The 16,298-nt window shown below is 28.3% G+C and overlaps 1 protein-coding gene and 1 long non-coding RNA gene across 3 annotated transcripts; one reads left to right on the top strand and one right to left on the bottom strand.

The window, feature by feature from the left end:
* The first annotated feature begins 8,271 nt into the window (after positions 1 to 8,271).
* Positions 8,272 to 15,386, top strand: LOC140919953 (uncharacterized). 2 transcript variants are annotated; one of them, XR_012162694.1, is made up of 4 exons: positions 8,272 to 8,402; positions 8,495 to 8,570; positions 9,024 to 9,071; positions 15,068 to 15,386. It is a non-coding gene; the product is annotated as an uncharacterized lncRNA (long non-coding RNA). The 2 variants fall into 2 exon arrangements; XR_012162693.1 differs by having other exon boundaries at positions 8,293 to 8,396.
* LOC101500207 (uncharacterized) lies at positions 11,245 to 12,773 on the bottom strand. The gene is made up of 2 exons (XM_004496167.4): positions 11,804 to 12,773; positions 11,245 to 11,522 (listed from the first exon to the last, which is right to left on the bottom strand). Exon 1 carries the CDS (start codon positions 12,721 to 12,723, stop codon positions 11,833 to 11,835), a length of 891 nt encoding a protein of 296 aa, XP_004496224.1. The 5' UTR covers positions 12,724 to 12,773; the 3' UTR covers positions 11,245 to 11,522; positions 11,804 to 11,832.
* Positions 15,387 to 16,298: the final 912 nt, after the last annotated feature.

The following is a 16,298-nucleotide window of genomic DNA, read 5'->3' as shown; positions in this document are numbered from 1 at the left end:
ATTTAAGTTCTAAGAGTAAAATATATTTTAAATGTACACGATTGTTGAATTTGTCCGATATCAACAACCCTCCAATCATAATGTATGCACGACACGATGAAAACGACCAGGAACCAAAGTGGTTGTTGGTTATGCAAACGTTTGCTCTAGACACCAAAATAAAAATGGAAACGATTTCAGCATATCATGAGAAAAGTTTGATAAGTGGGACAAAAATCTTTCATCGACTATTTTGCTCTTTCCTTTTGTGCATATATGCGTTTAAATTATGCAAACCAATTGTACAAGTTGATAGAACTTGGTTATACGATAAGTACAATAAGACTCTATTGGTAGTAGTTGCACATGATAACGATAATGTAATTTCTATTGTCTATGCTCTTGTGAAATGTGAGACAACATAGGGTTGAAGTTTCTTTTTGAAAATCACTCCACAAACCAACATTTACTTGATTTCAGATAGACGTCGATTCATTAAAAGTGCTTATAATAATTCAAATAATCGGTGGCAAATTCATTCGTCAAAACATGTCTTATGTGTCCGATGTATTTCACAAAATTTCGCGAAGGAATTTAAGGACAATGCATGAAGAAAAAAGTTATTTCTATAGGTACTAATTTCATTCTTACTTTTTATAATTAGTGTAATTTAAAAAAAGGTTACTGATAAAGATTTGACACATTGTCTATTGTGTAAATGCAGATTATTCCATTAACGAGCCTACGTATAAATACTGTCGCAGAGAAATCGACATAGTAAACCAAAAGTTATAAAACGTTAATTGACAAATGGAAATGTGGACCAAACATTTAAATATGTTTTTGGTCCTTGTAAATATAACATTTTTCAGTTTTAGTCTTTGAAAAAATTTGTTTGGATTTCATTTTTGCAATATCCAAAAACTTTATTTTTGGTCCTTAACTTTAAATGAACAATGTGAGCCGACAAATAGAGAAAAACGTGGAATATAAATTTAATCGAAATAATATTTAAATGACAAATAAAAATAATTTATATACTTATTTTTAATAAAATAAGTATACAAATTCAAACGGGAATACAAATTTAAATAATTATTTTAAACAAATTTAACATAAATAATATTTAAATGACAAATAAAAATAATTTGTATACTTATTTCCAATTAAATAAATATACAAACTCCAATGAGAATACAAATTTAAATAATTATTTTAAACAAATTTAACCGAAACAATATTTAAATAACAAATAAAAATAATTTGTATACTTATTTCTAATAACAATAAACATACAAATTCCAATAGGAATACAAATTTAAATAATTATTCTAAACAAATTTAATTGAAACAATTTTTAAACAACAAATAAACATAATTTGTATACTTATTTCTAATAAAATAATTATACTAACTCTAATGAGAATAGAGATTTAAATAACTATAAATTGTCCACACAACTATACAAAACACTTTTATAAATATATATTTATATGTTATTTTGTGTTCTAAGATATTTTACCGTATCAAAAGGAAAAAAATTGGAATTGGAGCATCTCCGACACGTTTCAAATGTACATATTTTAAGTGAAAAATTGAATTTATATGTCCAAATAAAATTCAGTTATTAGATTTTCATGACATCTTTGGTATTTTCTATATGTCATAAATAATTTAGTTATTCGTAGTTCTCTTTTATTTTATTAGATTTTCATGACATATTTGATATTATATATAACAATTTGTAGCTTATGTCCTATTAAATATAAACTATAAACTTATCTTGCATCTCACTCAACCATGATAAAATATAAACTTTTAAAATAATGTGATCCTAATTTTTTAATTTTAATAATAAAATTTAATTACTCACATTTTACTCTTTAATACAAAATATTGTAATTTTGATATTTTTTAATAGTTAATGAACAATTTTTTGATAAAATTATTTTAAAACAATTGAAATTTACTTTAAACAAAATATTTAAAGTTTCAACAAATAAATACATTCTAACACTATATTTAATTTGAACATTCAGATACCCTTTAAGTTATTATTTTAATTTTAATTTTCTTTCATAAAAACTTATTTTTAACTGAAAACATATTTCTTTTATAAATAAATGTTAGTAAATTAGTAGTTATATTAGTTTTATCTGATTTTGGACTCAACCTCTTGAAAACTCTTGAGTGTTCGACAACCAAGCTATAAGTTAATTCAAACATATATTCATGGTAATTTATTACATATAAATACATATGTTTTCATTATAATTCATTACGTATAAATACAAATAAAGTATCGTTAAATTACAACTACAAAAAATTAATAAACTTTCAACGAAAAATATTATAGTTATATAGTTATCAGAAAATTCAGTAAAACAAAAGACAAATTAGAACTAAAGAATCTCGACACATTTCAAATGTATATATTTTGAGTTTGAAATATTTAATTTATATATGTAAGAAAGAATTCAAGTATTTACAGTTTTCTTTCATTATATTAAAATTTCATCACACATTTCTTAGTCTCTATATAGTACTTCAATTTTGTCAGATCAAATATAGATAATTTTAAAAAATATATATATTTGTTATTATTAAGTATAAAAATTGTCATTTTATTAAATCTATTTTTTTTTGAGTTCATATTAGTTTCATTACATTAAATTTAACACAAAAAATACAAAAAAAAAAAATAATTAAAGAAATGTTAAAAAAAGTTGCTTGTACTTCTTCCTCTTGCGCTGCTTTCGTGTTTCCTCATGCGCTTTGTGTTTTACGAGAAGTCCCTCCATTTATTTATTTTTTATTTATTTAGTTTAATAATTATATTAATTTTACTATTTGAATACTCAATCAAGAAGGTCGGCCTCTCATATTTTTATTTATTTCTTTTTTTGTTTCTGAAATAAACACACAAAATAGAGTATCACAATAGAAAAAAAAAAAAACAAAAAGAAAAGAAGAAAGATCCACCATCCTACCTCCTCCCATCAACCCCATAACCTTAAATATACTCTATCTTCGCATCTCTACGCACCACATGCACGCATTTCTCATTCTATTAATGTTTTAACGTGTTACAGCCGCACACCACTAGCACCACCTCTTTTCACTGCATATATTTTCTCATTCTAATCATGTTGGTTCTACGGTTCAAATCTGTATATTATTGAAAGATGAAATTTTGTTTTGTTACATGTGAATGGAGTTTTGGTTGAGATCATTTTTTTTTGTAAAGTTTAAAATGTGTGGATAGTGTTTTGTTTGAGATCAGTTTTTGTTGTGTGTAGTAAAAATGGAGATCAGTTTTTCGAAAGACTGCATATGCTTTTCGAAAGTGATTTGTTTGGTAATAGATCTTTGATCAATGACTTTTCTTCATAGTTGGTTCTCTATCTTCACGCCAACTATTTCACACTAACTAATTATTAGATGTCAGGATATTTATTCCATTTAATAATAATAACGCTATTTAATATATATTTGCTTAGTAATAGATGTGTGATGGATGTGCTTTTCTTCTCCGTTGGTTCTCTGTCTTCACGTTAACTATTTCATCCTAACTAAGTATTAGCTGTAAATATTTATTCCATTTAATAATAATAATTTTATTTAATATAAATAATTATAAACATAATTAAATGACGATAAATATCATTTATTTTATATTATATTAGATTTTTCTTTTTTGGGTTGTACTATTTAATATTAAAATAAATTTTATTTCTTCACTTATTACACTTGTAATTAATATTTTTGGTTCTATTATTAAAATGTGGTTTTGTCTATTTAACATATTAAGTTTAAAGTCCATATATTTCTCTTGTTACTATTTTGTTTCTGTGTTTATTACTAATTTTATTTAGTAGAATCATTTAAACTTATTTAATATTTAGCATCAATTTTTTTAATTCTTAAAAAGAAAATAAAGATAAAATTATAATCAAATATTGAAGGGTTAATTAGATGTGACATTTGTTAATTTTTGAGTTGTTATGACACAAATTGTGACAATTTGATAGTTTTAAAACTCATATTCACAAATAAATTAATAAATATGTGAAATTTAGTTTAATTTGATTAATTAGATAAGACATCTTTTTAATCTTTTATGACGTAAGTTGTGACAACTTGATAGTTCTAACACTCGTTTTTTTCATTTAACTCAAAATCAACTTTTGAAATTTGATTAATTTAGATGTGACATATTTTTAATCTTTTAATTTTTGCGACACAAGTTGTACAACTTGATAATCTTGAAACTCGTATTCAAAAATAATTATTTCAATCAAACAAACTCATTTTTTTGTCAAAATAACTTTTTTTTTATCAATAACAAAATACATTTTCATTAAAAAACAATCAACACATCCGCATTTTCTAAGAAGAGCTATGTAGCTTTGATTTCTTCATCGCATTGTAAAATACGTATTAGCAACATAACACTCTTGTCAAATACATTAATAATTTTTTTTAAGCATACTTTTATTTCAAAATCACGTTCAAAAAAACAAACAATTGATATTCATATTTAATAATAAATAAAAATAAAAATATTTAAGTTAATATTAATTTTACACAATTAATTATAGGTAATCGTATTTTTAATGGGATGTTGTAGAGTGCTAATATGTTCCCTACGCATAATCAACTCCCAAACTCAAAATTTGGTTTTGAAGACCATATTTTTTATTTTTTCTATTTTTAAGGGTTTCTCAATATTTTCCCTATTTTAAAATAAATTTTGATGGCGACTCCATTGAATTCGAGAAACACTCAAAATTTTAAGCCGCGACACTTTATATCAATTTAATATTAAATAATCCAAATTCATCACGCATCTCACTCAACCATAATAAAAAATCATACTCTTATCATTCAAAAACAATATCTTTTGTCATGTCAATCTGATATGCTCCGCGCACAATTGCAAAGATTAATATTTTGAACCAAGTTGGACCATAATAATTAATAGATAACAAAAATCTCACTTAAAAAAGATTTAATATTATTATATTTCCATAACAAGAAATATATACTATAACACATTTTCATATTTATGATTTAAATAAATTATATAATCAATTTTAGATTTTTGATGTGTTAATGCTAACATATGTTAACAAAAAAAAAAAACTTACAACTTAATTAATTATATTTCGAAAATTGTTATTATAATGATTCAATCTTTTACTATTTAAAAATTAATTTCTTATTAACCATATAAATAAATAGATTATTCGATCTTAGATGATTTTAGTTCTTTTATCCCTCTATTTTTTTGTTATCGGTTTTTTCATTTTTTTAATAATATTTTTAGGGTGTCTAAATATTTATAGGTAAATGGAAGTTGAGATTTCAATTAATCACGATGATGTCTTTATACTTACATATTTGCTTTAAAAAATGTTATTTGATTTTGACTCTCTAATTTCAAGTTTACAATACATTTGATTATATCACATTAAGAAATGATATAATATTATTAGTTACAAATGTTCAAATATTCTTCAACACAAAAAAAATGGTTAATTCTTCAACTAAAATCATTGAGGAGCAACAATGATGCAAGTAAATCAAAATTTAAAGTGTGTAAATAAATAAATAAATAAATAAATAAATAAATAAATAATGTTTATGAAGAAAAAAAGTTATTTTCATTTCACGACAACAATTAAAATTTTAACATTCTCCTAAATTTTTAAGATACAAATAATTGTATCTTTAGTTATACAAAACTTTTATATCTTTATTTTATCTATTTTTATATTGAAAAATAAGTATATATTTTAATGAAAAATTTATATATACATATATAAAAATATTTCAACATCTATGTACAAAGTGCTGGTGACAATCTAGTTTAGTATAATGATTAGAGAGTCACGTATCAGAGATATAAAATAGGATGATGCTTTATCCGTAAATACTCCCTGGGATGCCAATTATGAAGGCAAAATCATGTAATTTTATTTTGAGAAATGTATTGCGCACCCCCCCACTTTTACCTGCCACCCCCCCATAATTTTTTATTGACCAATTTACCCTTTTTATTTTATATAAAATTTATCAGTAAATATATTACACTATTTTCTCACCCCCACATTCGAAAGTTTTTAAAAAAATTCTATTAATCGAAAGTTTCAAACTTTCGAAACAATCAGAGGTTAGATTTCATCAACACATTCGAACCTTTTGTGAAAAATACAAATTTTCGAAATGCAATTTTCACAAAAATCACAAAACATTCGAAACTTTGCTTAAGTATGAAAGCTTCGAAACGTGCATTTGCTGAAACTTTCGGAACTTTGCTTAAGTATGAAAGCTCCGAGGCATGATTTGGATTACACATTCGAAGATTTGGTTAATGCTGAAACCTTCGAAACCCAAAACACATTTCGAAACTTTGCTTGAAGCTGAAAGTTCCGAAAGTTTTTTTTCCAGCAATTTCGAAAGTTTAGATCAATGTCAAAGTTTCGAAATTTTGATTTTTTTTTTAAATTTATCATTATTTATATATATTATTTTTTATATTTATTATTATTTATATTTATTACTATTTTTGAAAACAGGTATGAGTAGAGTTGAGGTTCCTGCCTCAAGAAATATAATAGATTCTACGGACAAATTCATTACCGATCAGGTATTAATATTACTGATAATCTATCACGGATAAATTTTTTATTATAACTATATATTTGAAGTTTTATTTGAAACATATTTTGTAGGTATTTCCTTCACGAGAATCTGTGTTTGAATGGGCAAAAACCATTGGAAGAGAAAATGGAATTTTAATTGTCATCATTCGTTCAGATAAAGCAACCGGAAAGAGGGGAAGAAAAGACAAATTGATTTTGGGATGCGAAAGAGGTGGAAGATATAAATCAAAATCAAAATCAACAGTGACTTGTTCTCATAAGGAAAATTGTCCGTTTACTCTCAGATGTATACCCTTAAGTGTCGGTGAAGGATGGAAAATTAGTGTTCGTTGTGGAACACATAATCATGATCTACTTGATACTGTAACTGGTCATTCTTATTTGGGGCGTTTAAATGAAGAAGAGAGGAAATTTGTCAATGACATGACAAAGTATAAGCTTGCCCCCAGATTCATCCTAAATGCTTTGAAAGAGAGAAATAAAGCTAATCTGACAATTCCAAGTCAAATATATAAAGCAAAGAGAGAAATAAAGCTAATCCTAAATGCTTTGTAAAATAAATATAATTAAACATTTATATAAACATTCATTTAATTTAATAAACTTAAACACAAATAATTAAATATAAAATAAATTAATTTAATACCTCTCCTTCCCATAACCTCCGAGCCACGTGATGCTCATACTGTGTCAACAAAGATGTCACTGTCGGTCCTCCGGGAAATCCCGTCTGCTGATCCTGCTCATCAATATCATCAGCATCATCGGACTCATCAGCGTCAGGATGTGCAGAAGTATCAGGAGTATCATCAGCGGTCTGCTCCATCTGTGGCGGCTGAGGGACATCCTCCTCCATATGTGCATGCTCGGTGGAGTCAACATCATCGTCCTGAACCTCCTGTTGTCTTCGACGACGCTGCCTAATAGGACGATTTGCTTCGTTGCGTCGTCTGTTTGATGCTGTTGGTGGAATTCTCTCTACATCATCACGTCTGTCACCTATGATGTTACGAATAATCTGACCAAAGGCTCCTCTCATTCTAGGCACTGCAATATATTAATATACCAATATTAAAAACAAATGAAAAAAAATTAAAAAAAACCCAAATAATATTTCGAAAGTTTCACTGGGAAACCAAACTTTCGAAACCCAGTTTTTCGAATCTTTCCATCAATCTCAAAGTTTCGAAGCCCAATTTTTCGAATCTTTCAGAAATGCTCGAATCTTTTACATTTCGAATATTTCATCTTCAAGGAAACCTTCGAAACTTCTGAACTTCGAATGTTTCAAGTTCAAGGAAAGGTTCGAATGGTTGAACATTTCTGGAAACAAATGGCTTCGAAGGTTTGACATTCATAGAAATCCTTACTTTTTCACTTCGAATGTGTCAAAGGTTCGAATATTTGGTAGGGTGGGAGAATCGGATGTTTCAGAGTTTCGAACAAATGGGGAAAAAAAGGAAAGTTATTTTTTTTGTAGGATTTTATAGTTAAAATTAGGGGTAATATGGTCTTTTACATATAGTTGGGGGGGTGGCAGGTAAAAGTGGGGGGGTGCGCAGTACAATTCTCTTTTATTTTTAGTTCTTTATTAAGCACCACAAGTAGTTTGTTAGATTTTTTTATAACTAATTTGGGCCTTTCATTTTGAAAACAAGTAAAAAAAGGCTAAAAACTGGTGGCAAGACTGAAGTGGTGAAACTTGAGAAACACAGCGGCAACTTGCTCATCAAAACGAATGCTCACATTGTAATTGTAACCCTTCAATTCCTCTATCCATCCTCTTGCATTTCCTTTAAGTTTATCCTTCGCCTAATAATACGGCTTACGCTTGTTTATATACATAGATTTTATCCTTTGAAACAACACCAGTTTGCACAATCAAAGTTGTGGAAGAGTTTTTTGTGAACCAAAATCGTAAAGGTATTGTCTATTAACACTCTATTCTATTTCTATTTGACTTTATATAGACGTAGAAGAATAAGGCACAGTTCTCTGTTTTATGCATTTCTAATGATTTTAGGTTTGATTATTACTTTGGATATCGTCACCCATTACACCATTTTTCGTCTATTGATCAATCATATAGAATATTCATCACTCAAAATAGAAACAAAGTGTGAGTTGCACCTCAAATTGCTATTGCATTTGTGTAATTTTGGGAGTAATATTCATAACTGATAGTTTCAATTATAATTTTATTCCTAGAGCTTACAATTTCATAAATATTTGATTGCAATTGGATTTTTTTTTCCATTCATTTTGTAAACTCAACAAATGTAATCGATACAAGATAATTACTTGATGTATGTATATTTGTTTGCAGAGTTTATATGTCAATCCTGTTCTAACATTATTTAATGAATGTTGGTCCAGCGCAGGAAATAAAGGCACTGTGATGTACTATGTCTGTTTTTTTATCAGGTAATAACATTTTTTTTTTATCAATTGCCATGTTTTTATTTTAAGAACATAGAAAATTTATTGATAAAGAGTATAAGGCTAATCTAACCCTTTAACAAGATAAGATAGATGCAAAACAAACCACATACTAACACCAACATAAGAGGGAGTACAGACTATTTATATCTAGAATTATAACCTATGAAGCAAAGACTTTGAGACCGACACGAACATGTCAACATTGCCAATGTAAAAACATAGAACACTGAATGTATAGGGATGACAATGGGTAGGATTTGGGTAGGGTTCTATAGTACTCGTACTTACACTCATACTCGTTCAATTTTGCGGATAATTACCTGTCCCTATACACAATATGCGGGTTTTAACCTACGCATTTTAGATTTTTTTGCGGGTACCCACTGAGTCTAGATCTAATTGTTATCTATATACATATATTTATTTTTTATTATAATTAAATAAATTATGAATATCATTTATAAAATATCTAAATTGAGAATCAAAATATATATGTACATACAAATTAAGCAATTTTTTTCATTACAAACAAATTTTAAAATAAGATACGATAGTTTCCTCCTTCGTTGATCCATCTACTACCAAAAAGCTAAACACGTTTAACCTCCCTCATTAATCATCATTGCTTTGACACATATTTAACCTCATGTAGATGTGTCTGAGATGTGTCAAAGGGTGTTAAGGTGTATCGAATTAAAGAAAAAAATTGGGACACTTGTCTGAATTGCACACGTGTCGTACGTGTGTCAGACACATCGACATATCTAATCCAGAGATATCTGTGAAAAACTATTGGTAGTATATAAATTATAGACAATTCAGAGAAACAAACAAGACGCTTCCTTCGATTTAGCCAAAAATCGTTGCTAGTATATGGATTTTATCCAATCTACAAGATGAACCAAATCAGCATACTAATATGAGAATATCAATTAATCTCTAGAGGAGTGTTAACAAGACTCTCTTTTCAACACTCACTCTAATACTCACTTTTTTATTGGATACAATCAATACGAGTCCCACACTTTGAACTGAAATTTTTTATTTTTTACTTTTTTTTTTTTATTTAAAAAAAGTTATCAAAAATCCAAAAAATGATCATTTTGCATTATGGGTGAAATGGGCCTCACAATTGAAGGCCTAAACTAACCCAAATCATGCCAAAGTGATTTGATTTAAAGTTTCAATGTCATATACACTTCATTTTATATCAAATATTCTACCCTGTATATTTTAAACTTACCAATACGAGACTTATGCAAGACAAAAAGAGAAACGCCAAAGCTTTTTTATGTGGCTGTGCTTCTTCAAAAGTAAAAAATTAAACTATTTTTATTTATTTTACAAAGGCAAAAAAAAAAAAAACACTCTTATTAATGAATAAAGTCCACAAACACAAATATGCCATGATATCTAATACAATTTGTATTGCATAAATACACCCATACTAACACAGTACCAATGCTAAGAATTGATGCCACCCCTCCTGCTCAAAACATTGCGAAATCAATTTGCAATATATCAAGAACATCTCCACCAAATAAAACATATCCTCGTTAAAGTAGACTATGCCAATACTTCTGCTTGTTCGAACCATGAATACAACATGAGAAGTAGACTGATGCCAATATTATGTTATTTTTTATTTATTATTAATTTATATATTATATTAAAAATAAAATTTAAGATATTATATTAGTACCAGTGCGACTCCGGTGAGACCTTTAAACCTTGAACGGCTGCCTATACCAGTTAAATGGCCAACCCAATTTTGATTACTTTGGATTATAATGTAGTTCTTCTGTATTGCTTTTGGCGTGTGCTATTGTTTCATTTGATGTGTTGCACCTCTTTTCTTTTTTGTAGTTGATTAGAGTACTCCTTATACTCTTGTTTATGTTATAAATCTTTGCGGTTCAAAAAACAAATACCCATTGATACATGATCCTTTATATCATGGTATTATTGTATTTTTTGAGAAGCATTATTCTTTTATTTCTTTTGTCTTCTCTTAAAATTGCTATAAAATTCACTTTTAAGTGTAAATTATTATTATTATTATTATTATTATTATTATTATTATTATTATTATTATTAGTATTAGTATTATTATCACTAAAAGAATAGAAAAGGAGCCATAGGTGCAAGGGACAGATTACTAGAACAGGGGAATATATTTATTTGGTTTGTCAGTCAACTTGATAAACCAAACTTTGAAAATTACAACGCATGCACGCCACTGCAGACACGTGGATGCTGGGGCAGTGCCTTATAGCTGTGCTAATACAACAAAAAACAAAAATTAAATAAATAAACGCAGCTCTCTTAACAATATTAATCAAACACTGACGAAATATATGTGAGAAGAATCCCCTCAATCTTCTTTTTGCAACGTCCACGGCTTTCTTTGCTTTCACACTTTCTGTTTAGATCCTACACAAAAAACAAATATATATTGATCTATCAGTTTATGTCTGATACTATAATCCCTTAACCAAATGCTATGAAAAAGATTACTTAATTTACAAGAAATGGAGACTAAAATATTAAACAGCAAAATAATGTTTCATTACACACAATGGAGCTTCATTTTAAATTAGGATTGTATATACTCGAAAATCATACTGATAATAAGTTAAAGAGAGAATGTGAGTTGATTAGAGAAGGGAAGTTTGGTACTTATATAATAATATACATGTTGCATGAAAACTTACCATATAGTGTGATGCCAAGTATCAGCTATCTAGTAATGGTAAGGTGGAGGAGGTGATTTATAATAATAGTGTGGTGGAGGTGGGGAATGGACTGGAGGAGGAGAGTGGTACTTATAAGGCTTCTTGTATGGTGGTGGAGGAGAATGGTAAACTGGGTGAGGAATGTGAGGGGGGTAGGTGTGCACTGGTGGTGGGGGAGAATGGTAAATAGGATGAGGATGAGGGTACTTGTGGACCGGTGGTGGTGGAGAGTGGTAAATAGGGTGAGGATGAGGGTACTTGTGAACGGGTGGTGGTGGAGAGTGGTAAACAGGGTGAGGATGAGGGTACTTGTGAACTGGTGGTGGTGGAGAGTGGTAAACAGGGTGAGGATGAGGGTACTTGTGAACTGGTGGTGGTGGAGAGTGGTAAACAGGGTGAGGATGAGGGTACTTGTGAACGGGTGGTGGTGGAGAGTGGTAAATAGGGTGAGGATGAGGGTACTTGTGAACGGGTGGTGGTGGAGAGTGGTAAATAGGGTGAGGATGAGGGTACTTGTGAACTGGTGGTGGTGGAGAGTGGTAAACAGGGTGAGGGTGAGGATACTTGTGAGCAGGGGGTGGTGGAGAATGGTAAACTGGGTGTGGATGAGGGTAGGTGTGAACTGGTGGTGGAGGTGATGAGTATTTTGGGGGAGGTGGTGAGTAGACTGGTGGTGGTGAGTAGACTAGTGGAGGTGGTGAGTAAACTGGTGGTGGTGAGTAGATTGGTGATGGTGGTGGTGAGTAGACCGGTGACGGTGGTGGTGAGTAGACTGGTACTAGTGGTGGTGGTGGAGAGGAATAAGAATCGTGACGGTTTGCTGAAATTTCAGATGGTAAATTGAAAAAGAGAATGGCCAATGCAAGAGTGAGAGAAGCAGAGGTCATTAGGGACCCCATTTTTGTTTTCTTGCAAGTTGGTTTTGGTTGTGATTATGTGGAAGAATGCTGTGGCGCAACCCCATTTTATAGTTGGATTTTTAACTCTAACTATCTTGAGACTTACCTTCTAGGAAACTTGATTTTATTCGTATTATTATATAAGGCTGGCCATCTTTGAATTACTCACTCTTATTGACTTTTAGAGCAATGTGACCCTAAGTATTTTGGAACGGTTGCAACTCAAATCGTTTTGGAGGGTGAATTTGGTTTTGGTAGATGCTGGCCATAATCAAATAGAGCTGTGAACATAATCAAATAGTTAGGAATATAGAAATGTTGACACCACCTTGATTTTAGTTTGCCAAAAATGAAAAGAAAAAAATATACCTTATACAGTAAAAAAAAATTAATATAGCTTAATTATTTTTAATCTGCAAAGAAATATATCTATTGATTCTAGGTTTCTAATATTGTATTTCAAAAGTAGTAATTTTTTCTTAAAAAACAAAAAAACCTTTAAAATTTTGAATACCCAACTTCCAATACACTTTTAATAATTTTTTTATATATTTAGATTCTTAATAAGGACACTTGTTAGTATTTTCCTTTTAAGACATTAGTGTATCTTATAATCTTTCTCTAATATTAGTTAAAAACTATTTGTTATGCTCGCACTTGGATTCAAGTCAGAATTCATGTATTAGTAAGTCATACAATTTTATCCTCAATCTTTATTTAGGTTGGTGGTTATTTCTAATATTACACAAGATTATTTCATAATCTAACTTTCATGTTACTCACATCTATTTAATATTTGCGTAATTTAAATTTATTATCATGATAATAATAATGTAATTTGCTAATCTACCAAAATAACAATAAAATGTTAGAAAATTATATAAATATTGGTCTTCTATTAATTATAAAACATTGATTGAATGATATCTTTAAGGGTTTTGGAATGTCTATCTTTTAATCAATAGAAGATATTGATTATTATTTGGTGAATGTAGTTGAATAATATACTTCTGTATCTATATATCCGGACAACTTTTTATGAGAGAATATGATTTAAATAGATGTAACTTTGTATGATTTGATGTAATTAATCATTATAACTCTACCTAAAATGGTATATTCTTTCTCTACTTTTCCCTTGGATATATGTGTGCAAATATGTGTTTGGACATATAAGACAATGATTTTACAAATATAATAATACAATTGCATGAATCTGATTTAGATCCAGGAAAGACGGGAGGGATGGAAGAATAGAGTCATCATCCTTAGAGCCATATTTTTAAAACTTTTTTAAACTTAAGTAATATAAAATTTGAGTTGCTTTACATTTGTTCTCTTTATGTTTGCTCTACTTTAATTTAGTTTTTCAGCTTAATCAACACATTTTGTAAAGCAGATCAAGCAATTGTTGTGACTCTTTTTTTAAGTTTCAATTACTTGCGCCAAATTTTCTATGCAGTAGTTTGTAAGTAGCTGATGCCATGGTATAACTTATGATAGTAGCTTAAATTTACCTGTAATAGTAACTTAATTTTGTGTTTATATTTGTGTTTGATTTTTTTTGTTTCCGTTATTTTTAGATTGCACTTTTTTCATAAGCATTATATATAGGAGTTTGTAAATTTAGATTCACCCAAAATTTTATTTTGTAGTATAAATTAGTAAGTTACACCTTTGAATGTAATTGACAAAATTTGGAGAAGAAAATTCAGCACCACCTTTTTGGAATTTGCTAACATACAGACATTCACTTTTTAGTCTCACTAAAAATTAGGTGTTAATGGAATTTGCTATGTTACACACATTCACTTTTAGCGGATTAAGATAACGAGTTAATACCTTAAATTCATATTACACTTTCTTGACAATGCATTGTATAAGATAAAACATAACACATCATACGTGAAATAGAGTAGTATATTGTAGATAACACATTATTAAGAAAATCTAATGTATTACGAGAAAAACACTACTAATTGTTATGTATTGTTTATGTTAATCTTTTTATAATATCATCATATTATAATCATTAATAAATATGACTTTAAAAATAATTACAATAAAAATTAAATATCTCTAATAAATTAACAATTATAATTAATTAATAATATATAATTTTTGTATATTGACAATATATACGAATTAAATTCACACCTATCATCTATTTGTGTCCAATATATAACTCCAATCTAGTTAGTATCTTGATAAGTTTACTTTCACTTTGAACTCCTTTTCTAGGAAACCTGACATATTGATATATTAAAAGTATATGTAATAAAATAATATATGGCTGGTTAGCTATCTTAATTATTTAAACTACTCATTATTTTGACATTTGTAGCAACGACCCTAAACATTGTGGAACGGTTGCGACCCAAGCGTGAAAATAGATTTGATCCAAGTTGCAGGCTGGGAACAGATAATTAAAATAGCTAGGACTGTTGAAATGTTTGCATCGCCATTATTTTTTATTCCCCAAAGGAGCATATCTATTTATTCTATATTTCTAACGCTGAAGCTATTCTCAAAATAATAAATCCTGAATTTAATACCAGTATATAATCCTTAAAATATATGAAATCTATTCCATTGTTAAAATATTTGGGACTAACCGGATGAAATTTTATATATTTTAAAGACTATATGGTGTTTCACATATACTTTATAAGTTATTTATTATTTGTATGTATTTTCGATTCTAAGTTCGATAGAAAATGATATTTCGTAGACTAAATTTTATTTCTTTTCAAAAAATTTCATTCCCTCTATACGAAGTATTACATTTGCCAAAGAAAAATGTACCACAATAAACAAGGTAATTATATAATTTTAATTTGACCTCAAAGTGAATATTACGTGTATAGCTTTTAAATTGAATATTTTATTATGCATTTATCATAATAAGTTACAGTTAACAGTTAATAGAAATAATGGTATAATAAAAAATAAAATAAAAAAGATAATGGAGTATAAAAGAAGATAATTTTATAAAATTATTATACACTATTTTTATTTTCAATTTTTATGTACGGTAAACTTACAGTGAGATTTTTATGGACAGAGGTAGTGTATACCTTTTTTAAACGATGCATTTTCATACGTGCTTTCGAATCTCGCTGTGAAATATATGGTTGACTTGAACTCTTGAAGTTATGCTTAATTATAGGGACACCTTAAACAAATTTTAAATTTAATTTCCGTAATATCAAATAAATATTTGATTGTCCTGAGAATCTGCTGAACAGTATTCACAATACTTTGCATTTTAAAATAAATTAATGAAACTGGCCAATGATGACTTGTGCTTCTATTTCGTATCTTGTATATTCAAAATTACTAATTAACCTGTGACTATCTAAAATACGAAGGTAAACTCAAGCAACTGTCGGTGATAACATTTACACCCACTTGTGCAATTTGTAAAGTGTCTTTTAACTGTTTTCAATTGTTTTTATCTCTCTATCTTTATATATAAATATCTATTGAAAAATATTTTTTCTTTAAATATAAGTTTTTTAAATATTATAAGATGTATTACTTTTCTTTTTTACTAGCATGCAAACGATATTGAC

The sequence above is a fragment of the Cicer arietinum genome, chromosome 4 (genome assembly GCF_000331145.2).
Source record: "Cicer arietinum cultivar CDC Frontier isolate Library 1 chromosome 4, Cicar.CDCFrontier_v2.0, whole genome shotgun sequence".
In the NCBI taxonomy this organism is placed as follows: Eukaryota; Viridiplantae; Streptophyta; class Magnoliopsida; order Fabales; family Fabaceae; genus Cicer; species Cicer arietinum.
Note: the sequence above shows the minus strand (reverse complement) of the source record. Positions and strands in the feature narration are given on the sequence as shown.

What these genes read in the sequence shown, in the direction of transcription:
- LOC101500207 (XM_004496167.4), bottom strand. Translation starts at nt 12,723, where the DNA reads ATGGGGTCCCTAATGACCTCTGCTTCTCTCACTCTTGCATTGGCCATT.